This window comes from Nestor notabilis, unplaced genomic scaffold, assembly GCF_000696875.1.
Source record: "Nestor notabilis isolate BGI_N333 unplaced genomic scaffold, ASM69687v1 scaffold4623, whole genome shotgun sequence".
NCBI lineage: Eukaryota > Metazoa > Chordata > Aves > Psittaciformes > Psittacidae > Nestor > Nestor notabilis.
The window spans coordinates 23,684-48,945 of record NW_009921353.1 but is presented as its reverse complement, the minus strand read 5'-3'; the positions used below and the strand labels follow the sequence as shown (position 1 = coordinate 48,945).

Below are 25,262 nucleotides of genomic sequence, written 5' to 3'. Positions count from 1 at the left end.
CTGTTGACATACAACTTGAGCCAGGATTGTATATTAGGCTGCTGGAGATGAATATAGTGTGTGGTGATCCTGTTTGATACCTGGTTAGCACTTTTGTCCTCTTATGTCTCCTGCTAATCTTTGTTTTCCAGGTATCTTATCCAGTTCTTTCTGGCCAAGTCCATTAAAACACAAATTACAAATGGCTATTACAAAATATTGTATTTTTATCATTTAATGTAATTAATATTTTAATAACAATTAGAATTTAACTTTTCTATTTAAAACATCTGTACTAAGAGTCTTCAATTTGACTGATTTTTGTAAACTGTTTTCTCTCTTAGTTTTGGATATGGCCCGACACGTTCCCCTTTACCGAGCTCTGCTAGAATTACTCCGTGCTATTGCCTCCTGCACATCAATGGTACCATTACTGCTGCCTCTGTCAGGGGAAAGTAGTGAAGAGGAGGAAGAACAGTTGGAGTCACAAGCTTCTGTTGGGACTTTGCTGGCTAAAATGAAGACCTGTGTAGATACCTATACCAACCGACTGAGGTAATCACTTCATCATTTCTAACCTTCATTTAAACTGTATTTTATACTTACGTATTATGAATATAGAAGCAAAAGATTTGGTTCTATATATTTATCTGAATGGGTGCTGCAGTCTGGAGTGAGAACATACCATTGTTTGTTCCAGATTTATGCCTGTATTCTGTTTTACTTTAAAATTTACAAAGAATTAGTTTTGTATGGTACAAAGAAGCTGGTAGGTTTGCATGCTCCTGTCACTTCATCACTAACTGCGAATGCTGCAACACGTATTTTCATTTCTTTCTTTTAGTAATTTTCCACTTCCAGCAATTAATTGGTTTCTTGATTCTGTTTGCGTGCTTCCAATTTAAAGATGGCTTGTTAGGAAATCATACCTGTCCTTCCCTGCAAAATTCAGTGCTGTCCCTCAGCATATGCAGATATGTCATGGAAAGAAGGTCAATATAATGTCAGGAAGAGGCATCTGTAGAATTTCTTCATCCCACTCTAAACCAAGAATATTTACCAACCAGTATCCGAGAGATTTTTCAGAGCAGGAATCCCATTGTTGGGAACTCTTTCTAGTATCTCCTGTTGTTCTGGTCTTTAACCATGAATTTAATCCTTCTTGACTGAGATTACTGCTAATCTTGCATGTCAAGCATGTAATGTACCTGCAGTGTGATTTTTATTTTGGTTTTGCTGGCTTAATGCAAAAGAAACAGAATTAGAAAGGACAAATAACCGTTCTTTAGGTTGCATACCCACCTAAAAATGTCAGCTTGACTTGTTGGCAGTATTATGTAGATCATTGTATACGTAAGCTTCTTAAAACAGAAAATATATTTGGCTTCTGTGTAATCCCTTTCCAGTATAGATGTATGTATAAAATTCTCCACCACACTTACTCTTTTTTTTTTTTTTTTTTTGGTTAATTTGATCATGTGTGAGCCTTGGATTTAATGAGCATGGAAGCCTTATCTTCTCATGACACTCCCCAGGCTGAAGTCTAAAAAGTTTCTTTGTGAGAATGGCACATGACTACCACTCATAAGCTTTTTTTAATTGGTAAAATAAAATATGACTAGTACTTCAGTGCCAGTTTAGGGTCTGAAAACAGAGAAGAATTCTAGAAGCACAGTCAGTATTATTTTAATAATTGATGAATTTGGTAAAAATTCCATGGTTGCTTCAGTTACATTATCAGTACAATTTTCTTGTATGACTTTGATATATCAGCACAGAAAGAAATCTTGTCTTTCATTGGTTTGGTTAAGCATAATACTGTTTGTCTCTGAAGCTGTGTCTAAGCAAGGATGAAAACACCAACAGCCTTAGCAGCCTGGAATCATTGGGGTGGAAAGTTTTAATTCTCAGTATTTTAGCTGAAGGTCTGCCAGCAAAGTAAGGAAGTGTTGGCATGAGTTTCTTAAACAGGACAATCTGCTGCCCCGTTTAGGTCAAATGCCAGAACAACAACCTAATTATGGGATCAGCTTTCAAAGACAAAACTTTCCTTTGTCTGAAGAGCAGTTCTGCTTGCATGTCTATCAAATGTCATCTCCAGGTTGGAGTGAGAGTGTTTACTTGGATCCAGAATTTAAGGGGAACTGTTTTGGACTGTCCATTTGATATGATTTACTTTCAAAGGTTATGATACTCTGTTAGGAAATTGGGAAATTTCTGCATACTGGAGAAGACATTTAGGTAAGAGGTGATTTCTCATGACTGTTGGACTGCTAGGGAGTCAAAAGCCCACTAATTTGAGCATGGTCAGGCTTGTGTAATAGTTGCCACTGGGGCTGAGTTTGAGACATTTGTTTGCTGTGATGGCTGAGCCCTCTGCCACATAGCAAAGCAGGCTCATCTGAGCTGCCATCTGTACGGGGAGCTTTATGGCAAATTGTTACATTTGGCAAAATAAGCTGCTGGCTTATTTGTACAGTGTGGAGTCTAGCAGGCCCACGTCTAAAATTCCCAGCTGTGCTTTATCTTTCCACACCACTTTGGCCACCCCCATGATAGCTGCTTGAGGGAGATCTGAATTCGGTCATCTTCACGCTTCTATCTTTTGTCAGACTGCTACTAAGGGTTAATCCTGCACAGTTCCAAGGTTGTCTGAATGTCAAATTGTTGTTATGACCTGGCTGTTTTTTATATAACGTGAAGTTGCTAGAATACAACTAGGGAGACATGAGGCATTTTCCCTGCTATGGCTTTTCATTGTCTTCACTGTTTTTTTGCAGAACTACTATGTGAAATGGTAAATTCTGCAACCAAAAATTTTTCTTTAGAATTTGGTCCCAAGAATTGAGGCCTACTTTGCAGTTTTTCTTTAGAAGACAAAACAACTGTCAGTTTCTTTCACTGCACTCTCAAACCTCTGTTCAGAGCTGATGGTTGGCTGTGGGGATCAGTCCTGCAGCCTTTACTGGTTTGGAACGCTTCAGCTTAGTATCTGTAAATACAGTTCTGGAAGGCCCATGGAGGAGGATGTGGAGCTGGCTCAGAGGAGGTCACGAGTTTTCACCAGTGATTATCTGCAAAGGCATGGTCCCTTGTTTTGCCTGATTTCAGGAAGTTAGTTTAAGAATCTGTGAATTACTGGAAGGAACATGCTTCTATTTGGTACCTGTAGAAAAACCAGGAGGGCAAGGTGATATCCCCAGTGCAAACCCATGCCAGGTTTATCCCAAGCCAATGAGTGTCAGAACTGAGCAGAAGTCTGCTGTGAGTACTGTCCGCATAGTACACAGAGGCTGGATGGTTCATTCCCTTTATTTGGCGAATACTTTGGTAAAGATATCATTCCATATTGTCACATTTACCTCAAAGTATCAGGCATGGATGAGTAAGTATTAGTATTGGCTTTAAAAATTAAACTTGCCTTGGGAGTGTATCATTCATTATTCATTTGGCACAGTGTGAAGAGAAGGCTGTCATCTTCTAGCACAAGCTAAATTAATGACTTAAATTATTAGCATGTATGTTGCTGTCTCTTCTAGCAAATATATTGGTGACTGTCAACACTTTAAATATGAAGTGACATGATTTTGTCTTCTTTTTCTTCAATGGTTGAAAAACCGGGAAAGTGTCTAAGTCTAAATTAAATATTTGGCTCCTCCTCCACTTTGAAAACTGTAATGTTTAAATAAAGGCTTGGCCTGCACTAAATAACTGTATTAAATTTTGCTCCACAAGCAGAATCTTTGCAGAAGGAAATGTACAGCATAATGCAGACCTTCAAGTGTTTTCCAAAAATAGAGAAAATTTACAGCAAAATATTCATGTGGTTATGTATGTGACTGTAGTTTATTATTCATGAGTAGTAATCATGAGGTTCTCACATTTCTTTGGAATACCATTGAAAACCATACTATCAGAGTTACTCAGGAGTTTGGTAACACCGTTAGGTTATCTGCGTGCAGAAATCCATGTACAGGGTGCTAGAGTGCAGGGAAGGAGCTGAAGGATCTTACTGGCTTTATCACTTCGATTTTGGTATTTCATCCCCCTCCTTCATATGTTTTTGGCAGAGCCTTGTAATTCCCATCAACTCCCTCTCTCCAGCTGGGATGCCAATTGTCCCTCAAACACTTGTGTGTCTCTCACATACCTTGGATAGAGCTCACTGCAGCTCTGAATCCAGGCAGGAGTGCAGCAGCAGTGTCAAAGTGTGGAGATGACACTAAAAAGGGAGGACAACGTTTTCTCAACTAAGAATTTGGTCTGCCTGTGTTATACATGCTCACAAATGGTCGAGTGGTCACCAGACTGCTGCTACTGCGTGCACACAACGTAATACCATGTGTTTCAGATTACACTAAGAAGTTGGTTTATGACCCAAAACAAGTCATCTTCAGTAATGCTGTAGTTTTGTCCTGGGAGTAATGTCTGCATTCTCCTGAAATTACAGCTTCCCACCTCCAAGATTGAATCTACCAAAGCTTGTTAAAGTATTTATTAGCTAGGATACATACAGCCGGCTGCATGGCCAGTGTGGGCTTACAGAGGCCAGAAGTGACTTTGACCTTCATTTAATTTGTGTGTTCTAAGATCCACCAGTTCATCAGTTATATGTAAAACCCATTTAACCTTTTATAGGGCTTTTTGAACTACATTTGTCTCACCCCTTTTATAACTATATGTTAAGGAAACTATACAGACTGAATTTACCAGACCAGGACATGTTGTTACATCAGGGAGATGGGCATATAGACCAGATACACGACTCCACCTTCAGTCCCAGAGCTGTTTCACATGAGATTTTAATCTTACAGTGTACCTTCTTTTTTTTTCTTCTTCTTCTTTAAATTGTATTTATTTAATAATTATGATAAACAGTGTTTGAAGGATATGATTTTAGAAAGGGCTGCTGTAGTCTTCGAATATAAAAGAAATACAAAATCAAACGCAGTAGTTCATGTCTGCAGTGGAGCTCAGTTCTGTCTCAGGTGGCAAGTGATGATGAAACTGTGTGAACTTTAAAAAGTATCATCAGTGTGAAAGTACATAGCACTGGGAAACCTTTGGCAGATATCCCTATCTAGAGTCTAGATACGATTTATCTAGATTTACCCATATGGTGATTGTAAATAAATTGAGAAACTATAAAGTACTGTTAAATATCTCCAAATATTTGTACACTAAATATGTAGAGAATAAGATAATGTAGCAGGCATTTTATGAAGCATGCAGGATTAATTGCATTAAGTTGGTATTCTTACCGCAAAAGATTTCAGTCAAATAAAGGTTGGAAGACAAAATGAGGGAAGGAAAAAATGGAGGTCATCATTAGTAGGAGTCTTGCAAATTATGGCAATACCAGTTGGGGTTTTCCCCAAAAGAGGAGGTAAAAAAAATCTCTTTTCCCTAACCATTAGAATAGACAAGCCTGACTTGTGTGAGGAGACTAGATGTTGATAAGGCAGTATGTCTGATTTGGAGGGTTTGTGGGGCCAGCTTGTACTCCCCAAGAAATTGACTGAAATCCCTGATTAGGTAGAATCAAGGTCAAATATGAGACCTCAGCTGGTGGGTTTTTGTGTTCAAGGCAGAATCTTGCACTTCGCTTCCTAAACTGCTTTTACACAGTTCTGGCCTGACTCAGAAGTTAGGCAGCTTGGTAATGTAGGCCATCATGCAAGCTCCAGATAACTGCAGGTGAGAGGGTAGAGCGGTTTTGCCACCACTTGATTTTAAAAGTTATTCTGAGTAGAGGTGCATGTTGTCTATTTTCTTCATGTTAGCAGTGGACAGAATCGTCATATTGTGGTAAGGGAGACATTAAGAAAACACATTCTCTTCTGATAGTTCAAAAGTGTTGAAGTGTTAGCTAGGTTCTGGACAGCAAGGAGAGGGAGAGGGAATTGTGTTACTGGTACTGAGGGTTTGCATTTGAGTGGAAGTCTCCTTCTCCTACAGTTTCAACTAGGTATCTATTCCTTGTCTGCTTTAGGTAGTTGGCTGTCAGTAGCTCAGTATATCTGTAGGAGGTTTTAAGCATGTGATTAAGCATTTTGTCTAATGAGGCCAAACTTTCATTTTTTTGATTCTAAGACCAAGTGGAAGGAAGAAAAACTAGTAGTCTAAATTGTAAAACCACGTGGAAGATGGAAGACAACAAGATAACTCTCTTGAAAATAAATTTGTAAGAATTAATTTCACTTTCAGTATCTTCACCAATTGCATTTTCATTGCTTTTCACACATTCTTCTCTTGGATAAGTCCACTGACATTTCATTTTAGCCAAAATGTCTCCAAGGGTTTTGTAGCAAATAGCTTAAGGATTCTACATCAACAGCAAGCCATTCTAGATCTGTGCACTGTTCTTGGGACTGGTGGCTGCTACGATGTCTGTGACGTTAAAACAATTTACCACTGAGATTTAATGGGCTTATATATGCATTTCTGAACCTGGTTAATAGGTTGTTTAAAAAATACTGGCCTAGATTTTCACAAGGGAAAAGACAGTGATAGGATTTTTGAAAGTATGAATGGGAGAGGCAGCTGCTGCTTCTTTGTCTTTTGTCTTAAATGGCTCCTCAAATGCTGAGCAACCTTGTTTGATGCTGAACGACCCTGTTTGGCTCTGAGGCTTTCCTCCTGACTTTGAGCATCTGAAAGCTCAGTATTGCTTCAAGTTAACAGCAGGCTGATGTCCTTTTGGCTTAGCCTGGAACAGGGAAAATCTGCAGTAATGGATTCCCTTATTAATGCACTCTAGGGATATTCTTGTTTGATTAGGTACCATGCAAAGGCTTTCAGTGTTACTGTAATCACTTCTACTGAATAGTTTAGAGAGTCATTCTTCATGCATGATTTCAATCTAGATTAAAATACAGAAAGGACATAGTATGTAGTAGTTCTGAAATATGTTTGGGACATCAAAGCATTAAATTACTATTTGTTGTTGTGTAGCTAGCTTTCTGGTTTGCTTCTAGGCATGGTAGTGTAATACTATAAACACCAGTGCTGCTTGGCTATTGAACTTGCTTGGGTCTTAAAATGAACAAGTGTTGTTAAAACGAAAAACATACAGAAATTGCAGTAAAGTAACGTGGGGGCTGTTAGCACTAAAATTGCCTGAGTTTTGCAGGATACTGATGTAAATGTTTGCTAGTTCTAAAACACAGAAGTTTTTAAATACCACATATAGGTCAGAATGTTATCAAATACCATGTCTTTGTTTCAGCAGTTGAATATACAGGCTAGTAAAGACTGGGTTGTCACAATCTAGATATTTACATGTATCTTAAATTACAAGGCAACTACCTTCTACTAAACATTGGTGTTAGCAGATACCGTATTTTCGAATTATTTCATTATAAAAATTTAAGGTGTTTAAATTGCCGTTTTGATTTCCAATATGTTCGTTGTAAATGTTTACTATAGATGCCTTCTGTATTTGTAAGATTTTCAAAATTATATTACATTAAGCTGATTATTGAAATAAAATGTCTTAACTTCTATAGCGCAGAAGAGAACTGCAGAGAGAGACAAACTTCATGTTGGCCCTACTCTCTTGTGATGCCTGGGTTGTAGGTCATAGACATGCTGTGAATTTTTACTAGAGGTTTCCTAGTGTTTTCCCATTAGTGTATTTTAAATAATTGCTGGTGTATTATGTAGTAGGAAAGAGTACTTCATTAGCTATTTAGGACTTGATTTTGCATGAGGATCTGCATGGGTGGATGAAAGGTACATTCATGACATGATCATTGGTACATTGGTTTTGTAAGCTTTTCCAGTACTTACTCAAAATGTGCAAACGTAAGGTCAGTGTGCAGCACAACAATCAACAGTACTAAATGGTTGAAGCAGAACTATTCTCACTGCCTTCATGTTCATATTTTTACTCTTCATAGCAGAGGTACTTCTTTTTGTCAAACCAAGACTGTGTTAGTATTGTCACAGCTGGTTGCTACATATAGTGATTAATCTGGAAGCACACAGAGACATTCCATTTCAAAAGATTTGTTTTAAACTTGGTCCTTTAATCTTTGGTATCTTTCCCTGTTGACAAATATGCTGAGTACTAATGAGTGGTGGAAAAAGCTTTCTGTCATGCTACATCCTATTTCTTTGTTCAAAACAGGTCTAAAAAAGACAAAGCTAAAGCAGGAGTAAAACCAGATACTTCTGATCAAGAACCGGAGGGGCTGACACTTTTGGTACCAGACATCCAGAAGACTGCGGAGATAGTTTATGCTGCTACCACCAGCTTGCGCCAAGCAAACCAAGGTAAAATAGAAATACTTTTATAAATACTGGATAGTGTGTATTTGTAATACATTCAGTAACAGATAACTTACCAGTTAGCTTAAAAGCAAGAAAAAAATACTTCCCTCCTGCCCCCAACCACTGACTACAATTTCAAAGGTGCCCGGAAACTTGTGGTAGTCCTAAAAGTTCTGATCAGGAAACAGAAGAATTCAAGTAAGTTAGAGTACATCTCATGACTTACAGCTTTTTTTCTTGGCAGAAGACAACCTACATGACCTTTAATAGTAAAGCCTTTGCTGTTAAAACTAAATCTTATGAATTAGATTAGCTCTTAACTAGATGAACACAGAACAAAAATCTAAATCATGGATTGAACCTGCAGATGTTCAAAGGACCATCTGGTTGTCTAGTAAAGAAAACTAAAGATTAAGTAGCTTCATCGGGGAGTGGATTTAAAAAAGGCATATATAATCAGCTCCTGATTTTGCCAGTGCGTCAAGAATACCTGAGTGAATGTCCATCCACACAAGCATATGTCACGCTTTGTATTTTAAATAAAATAAAAATAGAAAAAAACAACAAAAGACTATTCATAGCAGCAGCAGTCATGAATTATTTCTGAACTGAAATTATGACCTTAATTTACTTGGAGCTGTTCAGATAAAGAAATACAGGGTCATGAGAAAACCAGGGTTTGTGTCTTGTGAGTGATCCCTAGATTTGAGACTTGTGTGCAAATGATGTAGCCATAAAATGTCATTTCAAGTAAAATAATCTCCACGTGCTTGCTGTACTTGTCTCAGAATAACGTGGTTAACTACAAATAATCATCACATTTTATATAACAGAAAAGAAGATGGCTGAATACTCCAAAAAGGCTGCTGTGAAACCCAAGCCTTTGTCTGTTTTACGGTCTCTTGAAGAAAAGTATGTGGCTGTCATGAAAAAACTCCAATTTGGTAGGTTGAGAAGCGGATATTTGCATTTTACAAAGCAGATGCTAAAGAAATACGTAATCTGTTGGATGGAATCCCTAATTATTTTTAGAAGTTACCCACTTTTTTTACATATCTGACCACTGATACTTTATACATGTGGAAAATTATATAGGTCTGTGCTTTCAGGTTACCAACTAATGCACTCATTGGGCTGATAAATGTTTTAAGCATACACTAGATTAATTCAAGGGACCAGATGAATTCAGTGATGGTGTTCATGTTTTCCTTCCAGTAATGATTTGTGAGTCCTTTAGTGCTCAAATTATATTGAAATGATAGGGTAGTAAAGTTTTTTAAAACTCCTATCTGACTACGTATAAATCTATGTGTTTGTTACTATAGCTTTTATTTTTTAAATGGAGCAGAATTCAGATCATAAAGTGTTTTCTAAAATGAAACTGTAGTAACCTTCATTGCGTCCTTTCATGGAGTGTAATATGTTGCATTTGGGAAGTGTGACGGGATTCGATGCTTAATTTAGCTGTAAAAGGAAAATTATCAAAAAGAATTCATAAAGAACAAATAGTATCTCATCCTAAAAGAGCTATAAAATTACTGCAAAAACATGTTCTATGAGTATTTTTGAGTTGCAGAGAAATATGATTTGCAGTCATATTTCTTTGCTGTTGTATTTGTGTGGGATTTCCCTCACAAACGTTTGTTGAGTGTATCCCAAGAACAGGAGGTAGGGAAGTTTGCAACAACAGCTTTTCACCCTGGCAGCCATGCTGCGCATTTTGTGTAATAAGTGATTAAAGAAAACCAGCTTCGCTCTAATATTTTATGATTCTTTAATAACATTGTAACCACCACAGAAGTAAATACCGCAGGCATGCTGCTTCACACTGATTCCTTTATTAGTATGATTATGTATTCATAAGTATCATTATATTCCTGGCCTGGCGTAGTTGGTAGCTTTCCAAGTCAGAAATGGTGTGCATTTGATAAGTTGCATATGAAAGCTCATAAATTTTCTGCAGAAATTAATTCAACCCAAGACTGTTAATGCTTTATTTTGTGATCACTGTTAACTCACAAAATACAGGGTTGGGTTGTGGATTTTTGCAGTAGTATAATGCAAATTTAACTTTCCTGATTTTAATACTCAGAATCTTTATCCAAGACTAATCTGTTACTAACTTCACTGCTTCCCCGAGGCATCAACATTTTCTTTTCTTCTAGATACATTTGAAATGGTTTCTGAAGACGATGATGGAAAATTGGTCTTCAAAGTAAATTACCACTACATGTCTCAGGTAAAAAACGCGAGTGACGCCAACAGTGCTGCCAGAGCCCGACGTCTTGCTCAAGAAGCTGTGACTCTTTCAACCTCACTGCCTCTCTCATCTTCATCCAGCGTTTTCGTACGCTGTGATGAGGAGCGGCTTGACATAATGAAGGTAAAGAAGTAAAGTTATTTTTATTTCCCTCTTTCAGCTTGGCATATAAATGTTTAAGAAGGTGCCTTACATCTTAAGGAAAATGAGAAGTATTTCATGTGTACTTTAATTGCTGTCCAAACTTTTAACATAAATAGTAGGATTTTAGAGTCTGATCCTGATTTCTGAAGAATCTGGCAAGGGCAGGGAGAGTCCCTCTATCCAGGAGTGCCCTGGTAGCCAATGAGACATCATAGAACAAGGTTCATTTTTCTTCAGCTGTTCTGAAGGGAAGAGTTTAATTTTGTTGCTCCATTATGGTCTAAGTGTGTCTTTGCATACAAACATTTATGTCAAATAAAAGCAGTAGGTGTGGAGAAGTGCAGAGAATATCTCTGGACCTGAAGTTTGAATTAAAATTCTATTAATAGCATGTAGTAGGGAGTAGATTTTTAGCTCTTCCTGGTTTGCAGAGTGCTTCACTTGCCCTGAGTATCCAAATGAACACACAGCCTGCGTATGATTATGATGTCTAACAGTATTTTCTGATAAGAAACATGTTTCATACAACTTATAAAAATCTCAACTGTGTGACAAATACATAAGGGGTCTTTTAAAAAGCTGTTGTCTTCTTTTCTTACAATGGTAGGTTCTCATTACTGGTCCTGCAGACACCCCTTATGCAAATGGTTGCTTTGAATTTGATGTATATTTTCCACAAGACTATCCTAATTCCCCTCCACTTGTGAATCTGGAAACAACTGGAGGCCACAGCGTGAGATTTAATCCAAACCTCTACAATGATGGCAAGGTAGGTCAACTTTGTTCTTGAGTATAGATCTACAGGGAAGTGAAACCTTCTTCCTTTTGCAATTAAAAGATCATGTGCTCCTAGCACACTTGAGGAAGCTGGTTAGAACTAGCCTTCAGATTGAAATGTGGAGTGATTAACAGGTTCAAATGGGAATGATCTCCTTTCTGAATAGTTTTGGGGAATTTTTAGAGCCTTTATGAGCTGCATTGGAGAAAAAAGTGAGTCATTTTGACCTAGAAAAATGTTCTTTTCCACCTTTTTTTCTAAATTAACCAGAAATCTGTTTGGCTAGCTGAAATCACCTTTCCACGGTCCACGTGTGCTTCATATCAGCTGCAGCTGAATGTGTTTGCCAAGTGCTTTGTCTCTTTTCCCATGCAAAAGTGCTTTTTCTTGAGAGAAGATAGAAGACTTTCCTTAAGCTCAGTATCCTTTATGAACAAAAATACAACTCTGAAATAGGGACTTGATAATTTTCTTAGAAAAATAGTAAAGCTTTTGGAAATAACATTATGAGGTAAAACAAGCTTTCCTCCTTTCTTTCCTCCATCTCCTTGGTATGTTGTGGCTCATACTAAAGGCTTCAAGCAGCTAACAAGAAGTCAAGTGCATATCAGGGAGATGCAGCTTCTATTTATATTGAAAGTCAGCACACATGAAATTGTCTACAGAGCTGTAGATATGGCTCTGTGTATGTCTTCACCGAAGCACAGACCCACAAAATAGCTTTGGCTGCAGCCCTGTGGCACTTTTTTTTGTGTACAAACATTTAATCCATAGGCTGACATTTTTCCCTTATTCTACTGTCATTCCTGGGTTCCCCATGCTCCCTGTTTCACAAACTGTAATATTCCTTTCCAGTACTAGACACAGGATTTTCTCCTAACATGGACACTGAATGTAATTATATTGAAGACTTTATCTCATTTTTTTCTGTGCCTAGCCTTAAGTCTTTGCAAATACTTGCCTCTAAACTTCTTCAGTTTATTCTGTCTTTTTGTGTTCCTTATCTTTGATTGTTGCATTTCATGATAAGGTTCAAGAACTCCACAGACTTTCCTAATGTCCAGATCAGTCATAAAGTTAAGGAATATTTTCAATTCCTTGATAGTCTGTGTGACAGAAACCACCTTTCACATGCTACACAGAATGATTGTCTTTAAAAACCACAACAATAATTGCTAGAGCACTATTTAAAGGGGAAAGTGAAGAATCAGTACTAATAATCCATTTATTTTTGGAGCCACTAAAACTCGTATGTTTTCCTTGAAGAAAAATAATCTACCCTGCCTTGCTTATTTATTAACATGCAGTTCTTGCTTATCCATATTATTTTTATCTGCTTCCATGTCAAATTAGTTTCATAAGAAACAAATCTGTCTTTTAGCATGCAGTTTTACAAATGTGTATAAAAAAAATGAATTAACTATAATGGTAACATTCTGTTCTGCCCAAGCAGATAATTTTATCATAATATTTGTCTGTGGTATTAATAATGTCACCATTTCAGGTGTGTTTAAGCATACTTAACACATGGCATGGGAGGCCAGAAGAGAAATGGAATCCCCAAACATCAAGTTTTTTGCAGGTGAGCATTTTTTCTTTCTCTTCAGTAGATGTTATTTAGGAGTAGCAAGTGGTCCATCGGTCCTAAGGGTTCTTTTTCTAGTGCTTTTAAACCAGAATTTTCTTCCTCCAATAAGCATAAAGAAGGCATACGGTCCTTATAATTTTCAGCTTTATATCATAGAGATGCACAGACTAATAAGCACAAACATTAAATGTAAGTAAAGCTTGCAATGGCTTCTTTCCTATGGCACTTTCTGAATTTATTCCTTCCTTGGAGTAGTTATTACATAGAACAAGGTACATTTTCTGTTCCAAATCCTAGAAGACTGCACAGTTTCTGTTTCTGCATACTAGAATTACAGCCCTGAGCTTCAGCATAACAGATTTCAGCTTGTTCAGGAATTGATCAGTCTTGTAGAAGTTCAAGAATGCTCTGCTTCATGGTGTAGAAGTCAAGCAAGAGTGGCAGAAGGCCAGCATAGGTAAACAAGGAACTCCTGTCTAAGCTCAACTGCCAAAGGAAAGCACACAGAAAGTGGAAGGAGGGGATAGGGTACTTGCAAGAAATAAAAAGACATTGGCCAAGCATTCAGGAGACAAATTAGGAAAACCAAAGGTCAGCCTCTGTTGAAAATGGCAAAGGATATAAAGAGGAACAAGACAGGCTTCTTTTAAGTATGTTGGCAGCAAAAGAACACATTTTCTTTAGGCTTTCAGGATGCTCAGTGGGGCAAGGAACCTACTGACAAGAGATCCAAAAGGCAGAGCTCATCTCTGCCTTGCTTTTTAGGAGTGAGGTTTGCTTCTCATGTTCCCAAGCTCTCCCTAGGAAGTTCTGTGAGAATGAGGAATTACCCACAGCAGGGGAAACAATATTCAAGCTGATCAGACCCACGTGTTCATGTAACCAAGTCTCATGCACCAGGCAAGGCATGCTTAGGGACCCAGCCAGTACCACTGCAAAGCCACTAACTCTCATCTTTGAAAGGTCAGAACAATCAAGCGCAAATCCTACCTGGCAAACCTCACACCCAGCTTCAAGATGGGCAAGGAGTATATGGGGAGCTGTGGTCCTTGGGAAGATTATGGAGCAAACCATCTTGGAAGCTATTTTCAAGTACATGAAAGACAAGGAAGTGACTGAGAACAGCCGTGTGTATTTCCTGGGGACAAACAGCAGTTAACTTGCTTGCCTTCTACAACAGTGTTACTGGCTTTTCACAAAGGGAGAACAGTGGATGTAGCTTGCTTTGACTTCAGCAAGACTTCTGGTGCAGACTTCTTTACTACCTTTGTAGCCGAGATGGTGAGACGTGTATTATAAGTGAGTGGAAAAGTGCTGGACCAATGGCAAAGAGATGTTACTGCTGTCTTCAGTACCTAAACAGGAAAGGTACAGAGATGCTGAAGCCAGACATCTCTTAAAGATGCAGAGCACTAGTATCACTAGGCACAAGATGGGAGATGGAAAATTTGGATTAAATATTAGGAAATACTTTTTCACTACAAGTGTGATCTAACACTGTGACAGGTGTCTAAGAGAGATCGTGGGATTTACATCCTTGGAGATACTCATGTTCCATCTCCCTTCAAGGGACAGTTATGATTTGGAGATCTAAGTTGTGGCTCCTTATATGGTGTAATAACTCTCCCAAGACAGAACTTCTTAAGAGATGAACTGAAATTTTGGATTGTAACTATAAAATCAATGTAGAAAGGTGCAAGTATTAGGAAGTCTTATTTTCACTAAATTCCTTTTTCTTAGATTAGAATGTTAGATTTGATTGTTAGAAATCTCATGCAGCATTTAAGTTTCAAATTTTAAAGGTTTTTAGGGTTTCATTTTGAAAATAGTAAGAAAGTTGTTGGAAAAGCCCCCTCTCCCCATACTGGGAGAAAAACACTATAGCTATTGAACGGAAACCAGCTGCGGGACTAAATAAATAGCTTGGAAAAAATTAAGCACTACATGTCTTTCCTGGCTCAGAGATTAAACTATAGTCAGACCACCCAAAATACTTCAGAAATAAACTTTTATAACCCAGATGAAAGTGGAAGATCAGTTTAGAATTTCTCATTCATTACGATTACAGTTCAAAGTAACAATTGGTTATTAAGGCCAAGAAAGTACAATGCTGTGTAATGTCAAATTTCTCAACCATAGCTGTTTAAATATCTAGATATGTATCTAACATATAAAATTTTAAAAAAGTAAAACCCAGCTACTTCCAGACACATATAAAGGCCGCAGATCACCAGAACTCCTTCGGTACCTGAAGCCTTGGACCTGAGTTACTCTACCTTGGCTTAGCACACTTCAATTAATATTCTGCCTTTTTTTTTGTGTTGTAAGTGGCTATTTCCTTGCTGGAACCTGATTGGCAATGCACATTCTGTGTATTTTAATGCATTTACCTGTATTTTAATTCTTAAGTGTAACAAAAAATAGCCATTGCTGCTTGTAGTTGACCACATGGCAGACACAGGAGACAGTATGATGGTGCACACAATACCATGTAACAGCAGCTGGCTGGAGCACCTTCTGGAGAAATAGGAAACTTTGTTCAATTTTCCTTCTCAGCCCAATTGGGGAATGCCAGTCCATGGTTCCCACTACACAGCCATGTGCCCTATCCATCAGGATAGAGACTTGGATGCCCTAGACTGCCCTTCTGTCCTATAGTTAAAGCCAGCAACTGCACAGTTACAAACTGAAAGTGTCATGGCACCAAAAGAGATGAGGTTGTGTTTCTGTGAGCTGATGGTGGGACTGAGATTAACCCAGGTCATTCAACTGATTCTTGGGCTGTTGCTTTCATCTGAGCTACCGGTTTGGCATCATGTCTATGGAGTGAGTACACACGGCAGAGAGGATGGGAAGCTGGAATGCTTTTGTGCTGGCTTTGCTACAAGAGAAACTCTGAGAGAATGGCACACTTAAGGACAGAGCACAGCTACCTGGCTGAAAGAACCAGTGTCTTGAATTGTCACTGGCATGGTGTCTATCTGATGTACGCTGCACATTCCGATAAAAATGACTCTTGTCTCCCATATCCAAATTCACCAACTGGACTGCTAAATGAGGGAATGGCTTCAAACTTTAAATTGTATCTAGGCTGGGACGAGAGTAACAGCTGTTCCAGAAACAGCTGCCCTGACATTTTTAATCTTCTGAAGTGGATGTCCTGCAGCCAGATATGCCAGGTGCTGGAAACACCATTCTCAGGAATGTAACCTGTCATCAGGTTTTCAATATTTGAGGACATCCAAGTATTCAAGTCACCTGGGTTTTTTTAATTCTTTACAGTTCTGGAACTAGGCTTGTGTCAAAGAATTGTAGTCCCTAAAATTCTTGCTGGACTTGGTCCTAAGTATATAAGAAAAACCTATCCTTCATTTAACAAAAATAAAAGAAAAAAAAAAGGTAAATAAAAAACAAATTCAAATTAAAAAAAAAATCAACCACACAAAACCAGATCAGCTGTGTCTTTCTACTCGATGACATTTTTGCAGTAACATGATTTTGATTAAATACAGCAACAAATTGATAGGGACAAACATTCTAATCCTAGAAAAATTAGACAGCCATCAAATCATAAATATGCACTACTTAAACATTTGGGTTCCTAAGTGCTCTATGTCTCTATTTATTTCTTTGTTTTATATTAGGGATATTACTGCTAAATGCCTTGTATGTATTAAAGCATCTATTCCCATGTGTACTTGCTAATAAAATTGAAATGGGGAAAACTGTCATTTCCTTATCACTGAATAGTTGGTGCAGTACTGAAAACACGTTTTTTATCTATCTTTAGAGAAATACTGAGGTTTTGTTTAGTGGCATATGACATAAAGTGTTGTATGTAAAATCTGAAACTAAAGGGCTAAAAACATAGACAAAACCACTGAATGCATGTGAAAGAAGAAATCGAAGAGCATGCCATACCAAGATTCAATTCAGTGGTTTGCTTTCACTTCCCTTGCTCTTTTTCCATCTAGTTCAGCATTAGAAGAATTCATAAGCTCAGCTACAGGAAAAGAACTGCTCACTGACAACATAACAAATAAAACAAATACACTTTCTTTCACAGAAGGGTACAGTTAGACTTGTTCCTTTAAACATTTACTTATATTTGTATTTTTGTTATTTTTTAATTTGTATTTGTCATTTTCTCAGCACTTGAGCTAAATATGCTGTCATAGGATTTAATGTTTATGTATAGTAATGGTTTCAGTTTGAAAGCATGGATGTTCCCTACTTGCACATAGCCTGTATTACAAATGAAAGTATTTTGCCATAGAAGTGGTTTTGCACACAGGGTGAGCATAACTATGTATATTTGTAAAAACAAGTGGGTAGCACAGTTTTAATATTTATTTTCTTCTCTGAACAGGTGTTAGTGTCTGTCCAATCCCTAATACTGGTAGCAGAACCGTATTTTAATGAACCAGGTTATGAACGATCCAGAGGTACTCCAAGCGGTACCCAGAGCTCCAGAGAATATGATGGAAATATACGACAGGCAACAGTCAAATGGGCAATGCTTGAACAAATCAGAAATCCATCACCATGTTTTAAGGAGGTAGGTTTTGTGAAATACAGTAAATATTTATCTTGTTGGAGCATTAAAAATAATGCAAATATTTGGAAACACCATGCACGAGGTGTCCCCTTTAGCCTCCTCTATGCACTCTGCAGTGGGGCAACCGAGTGGAGACAGAAGTGGATAAGGATGCACCTGACTTCAGAGATGCTTTTCTGGGAAAGGGGAGTGAGCGTAAACTGGTGCCGATCTGTAAGGAGAGTTGGTGCTCAGTTTGATCAAATGTGGTTCATACAGTTGGGCTCATTCTTAATGTCAGGTGGTGTGCCTTTTACAGTTCACATGTAAACTGTTGATGAGCCCTACAAATGGGCTCTTGGTGTTTGTTAGTCTGCGCAGCTGACAGGAAGTATTTTTCCAAGAAACATGAATTTGAAGCAAGTATCAGGAAACACTTCAGATACACCAAAACAGTGCAAATTGGTAAAATACCTTCAAACACATTCCAGCCTGCATGATATTTATGGAAGGATCAACAAAGCATCTGTGCTATATTAGAAATCTCTGCCTTTGGAAACAACTGTCTCGATGCTGATAAAAGCAATACTAACTCCATATATGTACACTGTCTTAAACAGATTTAATGAAAGAAATAGCTTAATTTGTTTACATTCCTGAAACTAGATTACCACACTGTAGCACATTAGAATAATTTAGTTGTTAGAGACTTCTCAGTGTCTCTAGCCCAACTGCTTTCTCAAAGCAGGTCAGTTAGATCTTGGGGTCTTGAACATATATGGCAAAAGATCCAAGGGAAAAAAACCTGAAGATATGCTGAGTAAGAGAATCTATATGAATAGTAATGCAGAATGGCTGATCAAATATAGAATCATCTCACGAATACTTAGAGAACTACTTAGAGAAAAACACATTTTACTCTGAACTACTACAACTGTTGCCATTTGTAGTGCGTGGAACCATCTTGTAGCATCACCTGTGCTTTCAGTTGTCTGCATACTGAAGTGTTGAAAAAGCATAATTATTTTAGGCTAATGCATATTGCTAAGCGTGGGATCTGAGTGAGAGGGTATTCTCCTATCCCTTCCTTGCTGTCCATAAAAACATCCTTTGGAGTGCAAAAACCTTTTTCAATTATAATTACTGTTTCTTGTGGAATAAGAAACTACAGACCCTTCACCTGCATGACAGGAGATAAATATTTTATCCACATGCAGGTGGAAGGGAAAAGGATGTGCAGTGTATGCTGGTATCTTGAATTAATGAAGAAAAATGTGGCAGTTCTAAATTAGCTCTTAAATGTTTTACTCAAGAAGTTGAAGACCATAATGAAGATAATATTGTGACACATAATCAAATAACATCTGCTCGTAGGTCCTTTTCTTCTAGCTAAATGTAAAAAATTCACTTTTGAAAAAGAAGTTCTCAAATTACAGTAAGCTTAAATTAATTGAAGATATCAGAAGGTAGTGGGCTCCTCAACAGTAACGCTCCATCTTTCTTTTCACACATACAGAAATGAAGGATAAGGAGTATTATAGCATTTGGTAAATTAATCCCACTTTGCTGTTACTGCACTTTTTTCTTCAAAAGAACCTCAGCAATACTGTGCTTACTCTGCAGCTTAGCTTTTTGACTACTGGTATGCAGAAGGTAACTTGTAAGCTGACATCCTGTCCCCTTGTCAGGAAGGTAATTGGGTGTCTCCAGGTGCTGGTGTTTCAGAGGAAAACCATTGGTTCCCTGAGAACAGATGACTTCAGCACAGCACAGCATTACTAAAAGGCAGATGTTGAAAACAGTACCACTACTAGCTTTGTAAGTGTGGTGTGTAACTAGGACTGAGCTGAGTTAAGCCATACACACTCATAAATGAAAAGCAGCATTTAGAGGTAGACAGCAGTTTGCAGAGGTATCTTCATAGATTCATAGGGTTGGAAAGGACCTTAAAGATCATCTTAACCATTTGAAACTCCTTTCTGTTACCTGTGAACAGATAAGAGTTTGGTGCATGGAAGAGAACTGGCCAACTCTTAAAAGATTTGCATTCAGATTGGTTTGCTCAGGTTCAGGTAACTGCAGTTTTCCTTATTTCCCAGGATAGTTTTCTATTTTTCCCTTTGTTCAGGTTTTTTGGACAGTAAAATGAAATCCTCAAGATTCTGAGAAGAAATTTCAAGCTATGACAGCCTACTTCTGTAAGGAGAAGTTTGAGGCTGAGATAGCTTGTTTTTTGTGTTAAAGCCACAATCATACCAGCTTGACTTTATAAACTTGTGCAGCATGAGAGCTCTGAGTACACACTCCCTATCATTATGCAAAGCGGCACGTATCTTCCTTTACATATCCAGAAATGGAACCTATGCATTGTTCTCTGATGCAATGGCTGAATTTTGGAAGAAGGCTAGATACCATCTGCAGCCCTAGCCAAATGAAAATGCATCTCTTGTGTAGATTATCTGAACACTTCCCTGAGAGACTAGCCTGCTGTTAAGACCTCTGGGTTTTTTGCATAGTTGTGTTGGGAACCTTAACGATGAAGATCAAGCCTAAATGCAAAGGTGTCCTGAAAAGTGAGCTCTAAGAAAAAGCATACGTTCTTCAGCTCCTAAGATCTTTTGTCTTCACAAATCGGAGCTGCCTTCCCTTCAGTGGCTTAAGTGACAGGCTCGGGAGATCTAAACTGTCGCTCTTCAGTTTTTCCAAGCTCCATTATGGATATAAAGAATGCATCCGGAACTGAAGTCAGTTAAGCTTTCAATATGCAGTTTTTCTTTAGACAGATAGCTGTATTCTCTAACCTCTAGAGGGAAAGATGATTTTGTCAATTATATTGCAATAATGCCAAGAACTCTCTGTGCTCAGTAACGTTTCTTTGATCTTACTGTTTCTTTCACCAGACAAAATTTTAGAAAACTGTTTAAGACAAAGCCAACACTAAGAGTTTCACAACTTTTTGTCTGAGGGTTGATTGGTTGGGTTTTGGGGTTGTTTCTTTTTAACTCAAATCTGTACAGAAATACAAAAATTACTGAGTGATCCAATACTGGTTCTCACCCAAACCATGCGCAGTTCAACTGGTATTGCCTGGGAATTCTAGTGTCCCCAGAGATGCTGCCTCTGCCTAGGGCATGGAACGTAGCAGCTGGTATGATCTTTCTCTGTGCAGAAGCATGTTATGTTCCTATGCTTATACTGTCAACAGTGTTTCTGCTTACCTGTCTTCTGTTCAGGCAGCAAGTGGTTTAGTGACAGGGTCAGACACGGTGCGAACACTTCCTGCCTATGCTGCTTTAATAAAATACGTCTGAGAGAGCAACAATAAAAACCTTAATAGTGTGTCTGTGTAACATAAACACAACACATATGCAAATATAAACATCCCTAAATGGTGCCTGCATAGTAAGATCATCACTGAACTGAAGAACATATCTAACGTTCTGCTACTGCTTTTTCTTTTCACTGGTGTGACACTATTTCTGGCCCTCATTTACCCTCCACCCAGATAACATTCAGTGAATGCTGAAATGGCAGGCCACACAGAAGTCATAGATTCATATGGGCTGGAAGATCCCCAAAATGGGATCAGCTCTAATCCAGACGAGGTTCCTCAGGGCTTTTTCCAGTTGGGTCTTGGAAACCTTCAAGGACAGAAATTCCACAATTTATCTGCAGCCTGGTTCAATGCTGAATTACCCTCCCACTGATTTTCTTTCCCGCCCTTATATCCAGTTAGACTCATCAGGGGTCTTGCAAATTTTGCATTGTTGAAGTATATGGTTCTTGGGAAACAGTGAAGACTGTTCTTTCATTTGGAATGTTTTTTTGCAGGTCATCCACAAACACTTTTACTTGAAAAGAGTGGAGATCATGGCTCAGTGTGAGGAGTGGATAGCAGACATACAGCAGTACAGCAGTGATAAACGGGTAGGCAGGACTATGTCCCATCATGCTGCAGCTCTGAAGGTGAGACTTGTTTTTTTAATTGTATGTTCTTTAATCCAGAGATGACAAATGGCAATAAAATTGTTCAGCAGCTGAGTTTGCTAATAACACTAACAGAAAATTCTAGCAACTGTAAAGCGTGGAAACACACCTGTGTGTCCTTGTTGTCAAGAGCTCATGTGTCTGTGCACTCCACTCTCTCAGTAGTTTTTTCTACAAGTTACATTTTCCTTTGGTGCCTGTCCTGCTTGTTTTTCTGTGAATATTTCTGTAAGATACAGAGAGTTTATTTTGTTCTCTCTGAGGGTGGGTGTTGGTTTATGATAAAGTGGTACTACAGCCAACTCCTTAACAACAAACAAGCTATTTGAATACACAAGCAGTTATTAAGCTGTAGCCCATTACAATTAGTTTTACCCTATGTTGCTTTTTACCAAGTTATAACCATTATAAATGTTTCTCCTTTCCTAGCCAAGTACTATCGTTTGTGTATTTTGTGTCCACACAGACAACACACCTGTATTACTTTGGTTTTCCTTTTTTTCCCTTCCCTTGAGGAACAAAAAAAAAAAAATTTTAAGGCTTCTTTTTTCTATTGCCAGACTTGTATTCTTTCAAAATTCTTGGTCTTCAAAATGAGGTTACAGTTAGTTACTAGGATCAGAATACAAATCTCTGTTTCCTTAACAGATCTCATCATAAACTCCTTAGAAATGTCCATTTTGGCTGTGTGACCTCCCTAGTCCAAGCCAGTGTCTGCTGTGAGTACAGAACACAGATAGGACTCAACTGAAGACAAGTAGCGTAGCATTTATATTGATGCACTTGTGTACTTCAGTTACGTTCTTTAATTTGTCCATAGCAGCACTTGCTGATTATTCTGTCCCTACAAGGACAGTACCAGTCCTTAAACACTGGGGGAAAATTTAGCCAGTGCTTTGAACAGCACATTTACGCCTCCTGTATTTACTCTTTTTTTTTTGCCTCACATTGTCCAATGTTGTGAAAAGTATTGTTTCAACTATGTTTTTCCACACCGATTTCTTTTTGTTTATTCAGCGCCATACAGCTCAGTTGCGGGAAGAACTTCTGAAGCTTCCCTGTCCTGAAGGATTGGATCCAGATGCCGATGACTCCACAGAAAAATGTGGTGCCACAAGCTCAGAAGAGACCATGTTGCACGAACAGGTTAAACCCAGCAGCAGTAAAGACATCCCCACTGATTTCAAGTTATGAGTTGCATTGACATGGACTTTCTAGACACAAAGGCTTTGAAGCACAAGCCAAATATGTCAATATTTGTATGTAAGAAGCTAATTATGTAATAGGTAATGAAATTGAAACTATACTATGCCCTTAAGGATATACAGTTGAATTCAAGATGATCTTTTATTTACCTGTACAAGAGTGTAAACTTTTTTGTGCTTTTATTTTTCAATTGTGAGAACCACTGATTGGTATGTTTAAAAAGTTATGTATACAAGAAATGGATAAATCACTGCTATATAAGGGAAACTACCTTAGGAAAGAATGTTTACTGAATGTTTATTTTTTTTTTTTTACTTGTAGAGTGAGGGCGGTTGTAACAAAGAATATATATTGGTCATTCTTACAGCTACTATTTAAAGTCAGACAATTTTCACTGAATTTGATAGATCTTACGTTTGGCCATATATTCATGCTCATATTTGATTCTAAAGAAAACCTCCTGTATACTTCAATAAACGTTAAATGGACATGATCCCTCTTTTATGATTTACTGGTACATTTTTTAAATAAACTGCCATAAAATACGTTCTAGCCGAAGACTTGCACTTGTATGACTGAATTCATTACAGTCGACATATTTAACTTTATGCTTACTAATTCTAAAATGCAGATGAAATAAATGCACATGGTTTTACCTCATGCCAAAATTTGGACTTGAATTCATCTTTTATTTGGCTATTTTATGCAAACTGTCAGTATTCTAAATTTCTTAAGGGCTATTCTAGAACAACGTCTTTTCTCTGTTGAAATGTCTGATTTTTAGATAATCAACTGTACTCTTTAAGTGATGACAGGGGCTAAGGACGTGCCACACAGGAGAACATTCTGTAGTTCCTACTGTGTAGACTTCTGTCCAGTTTTATACTTGCAACTACAGATCCCTAACTAGAAAGGGGAAGAAATTTGCTTGATTTAATAATCAAGTCTGGCTTTTAACATAACATGCATTACTCTCGCTGTTCTTAATTTTTAAGCAGTCCTTGAAAGACTAAAAGCTTAGCACTGGTATTACCTCAGACTAATGATCTGTTGTATTATAAATACTATAAATCAGGCGAAACAGAAGCTTTTTTGTTTTCTGTTTGTTCTTTGTTTATGAGAGTCATGCTGGATTTTTTTCACTTTTTGTTTTGCAATGTATTATTTCTAATCATTAAAAATGACACCAACTGAGGTTGTGTTCTTATGCTGATGGTTGACAGACTTTGATAGTGTTGACCAAAGTGCTATTTTTCTGTTACACTGATACGTTGTGTTAATGCAAGGCCTGTCCAGATTGTATGTACCTCCCAAAATCCCAATTTAGGCATGTCTGCCTTATTTCAGGGGATTCTTAATCTGAATGCAAGCCAAGCAGCTCTGTGCCAGAGCTCTGTGCCAGAGCTGCTGGTGAATCAAGGAAACAAAGAGCTTGAGCCACACAGGCAGTGTTAGAACTTCATCAGTGTTAATACAACACTGCATTTTTCTAGATGGGTATTTACTTACCTGCTATTATTACTGTACAAAATGACTGCGATACTATTGTAAAGGCTCCGAAAGCAAAATTACCCACCAACTTCCAACTATATTTGTTAGTGGTTTCCATTAAAGCTCTTCATTCAGTGCTTAAGCTGTCTGCCTACAGGAGCACAGCCTTTTTATAAAGTCCTGGCACTTGTACCAAACCCAAATGTATCAGACCTTAAGATTCTCCTTAAACATGAAGACTTTCTTATCATTAAAAAAACCACTGAAATAGAAAGTACTTGACTTGCTTTGATTTGACATTAAAAGGGTGGCTAACATGATTGTACCTTTTTCTCTAGTGTGTATTTATGGTATCTAGCAATGCTGATGTGAAGTCACTGCTGCTTAATTAAGCAGATGTAAACAGCTGCATGGGATATTAAACTCTAATTTGTATCCACGTACCAACTATCATTTTTTTGCTAACCTGAGCTGAAATCGTATTGCACTAAGTGAATGCAAAGATTCAATCCTTAATAACTTACAACTACGTTACAGTCCAGGAAGTAAATTGTGAACTTGGCAACAGATATGAAATACACATTTTCATGTTTCTAGATGTAACACACAAGGTAGCTATGTTACTTTGCAGTAAAATCACAGTAAATCCTATGAGGTATGTAGACAACTCAGTATTTTTTTAACCAGTTCCCCATATCTTTTACCATTTTATCAAACTGAATAGAAACCTTTATAGGTAGATTGAAGTTTCTAACCATCACGTTGAAGTCCTATGGTTTAACTGTTCTGCTGCTTTTGTAGCAAATGTTTTAAAAATCATCAGAACTTCTTTTCAAAAAGGGCAAGGGGCAGCAACCTGCTTATTAGATCATTCTGGAATTATAAGCCTGTGATTTTTGGTCCTGCCTTTGGCACCAAACTGCTGTGCAGTGTAGGGGGGGATGTTACCAGCCATTGGAATTGCTGTAGCCACTCCACCAAAGAAAAAGCACACCATCTAAGTTGTCAGTAGTCTTTC

At 37.9% G+C, this 25,262-nt stretch overlaps 1 protein-coding gene across 1 annotated transcript; it reads left to right on the top strand.

Moving 5' to 3' along the window:
- The first annotated feature begins 327 nt into the window (after nucleotides 1-327).
- LOC104403070 (baculoviral IAP repeat-containing protein 6-like) lies at nucleotides 328-23,415 on the top strand. Its single transcript, XM_010011102.1, has 9 exons — nucleotides 328-534; nucleotides 8,111-8,256; nucleotides 9,087-9,197; nucleotides 10,419-10,636; nucleotides 11,265-11,426; nucleotides 12,940-13,017; nucleotides 17,393-17,581; nucleotides 21,392-21,526; nucleotides 22,565-23,415. Exons 1-9 carry the CDS (start codon nucleotides 332-334, stop codon nucleotides 22,739-22,741), a joined length of 1,419 nt encoding a protein of 472 aa, XP_010009404.1. The 5' UTR covers nucleotides 328-331; the 3' UTR covers nucleotides 22,742-23,415.
- The last annotated feature ends 1,847 nt before the right edge of the window (nucleotides 23,416-25,262 follow it).

Coding starts and splice junctions, on each gene's coding strand:
- LOC104403070 (XM_010011102.1), top strand. CDS start 332: ATGGCCCGACACGTTCCCCTTTACCGAGCTCTGCTAGAATTACTCCGT. Junction 8,257..9,086: donor CTTGCGCCAAGCAAACCAAG/GTAAAATAGAAA, acceptor TTTATATAACAG/AAAAGAAGATGGCTGAATAC. Junction 21,527..22,564: donor ATCATGCTGCAGCTCTGAAG/GTGAGACTTGTT, acceptor TTGTTTATTCAG/CGCCATACAGCTCAGTTGCG.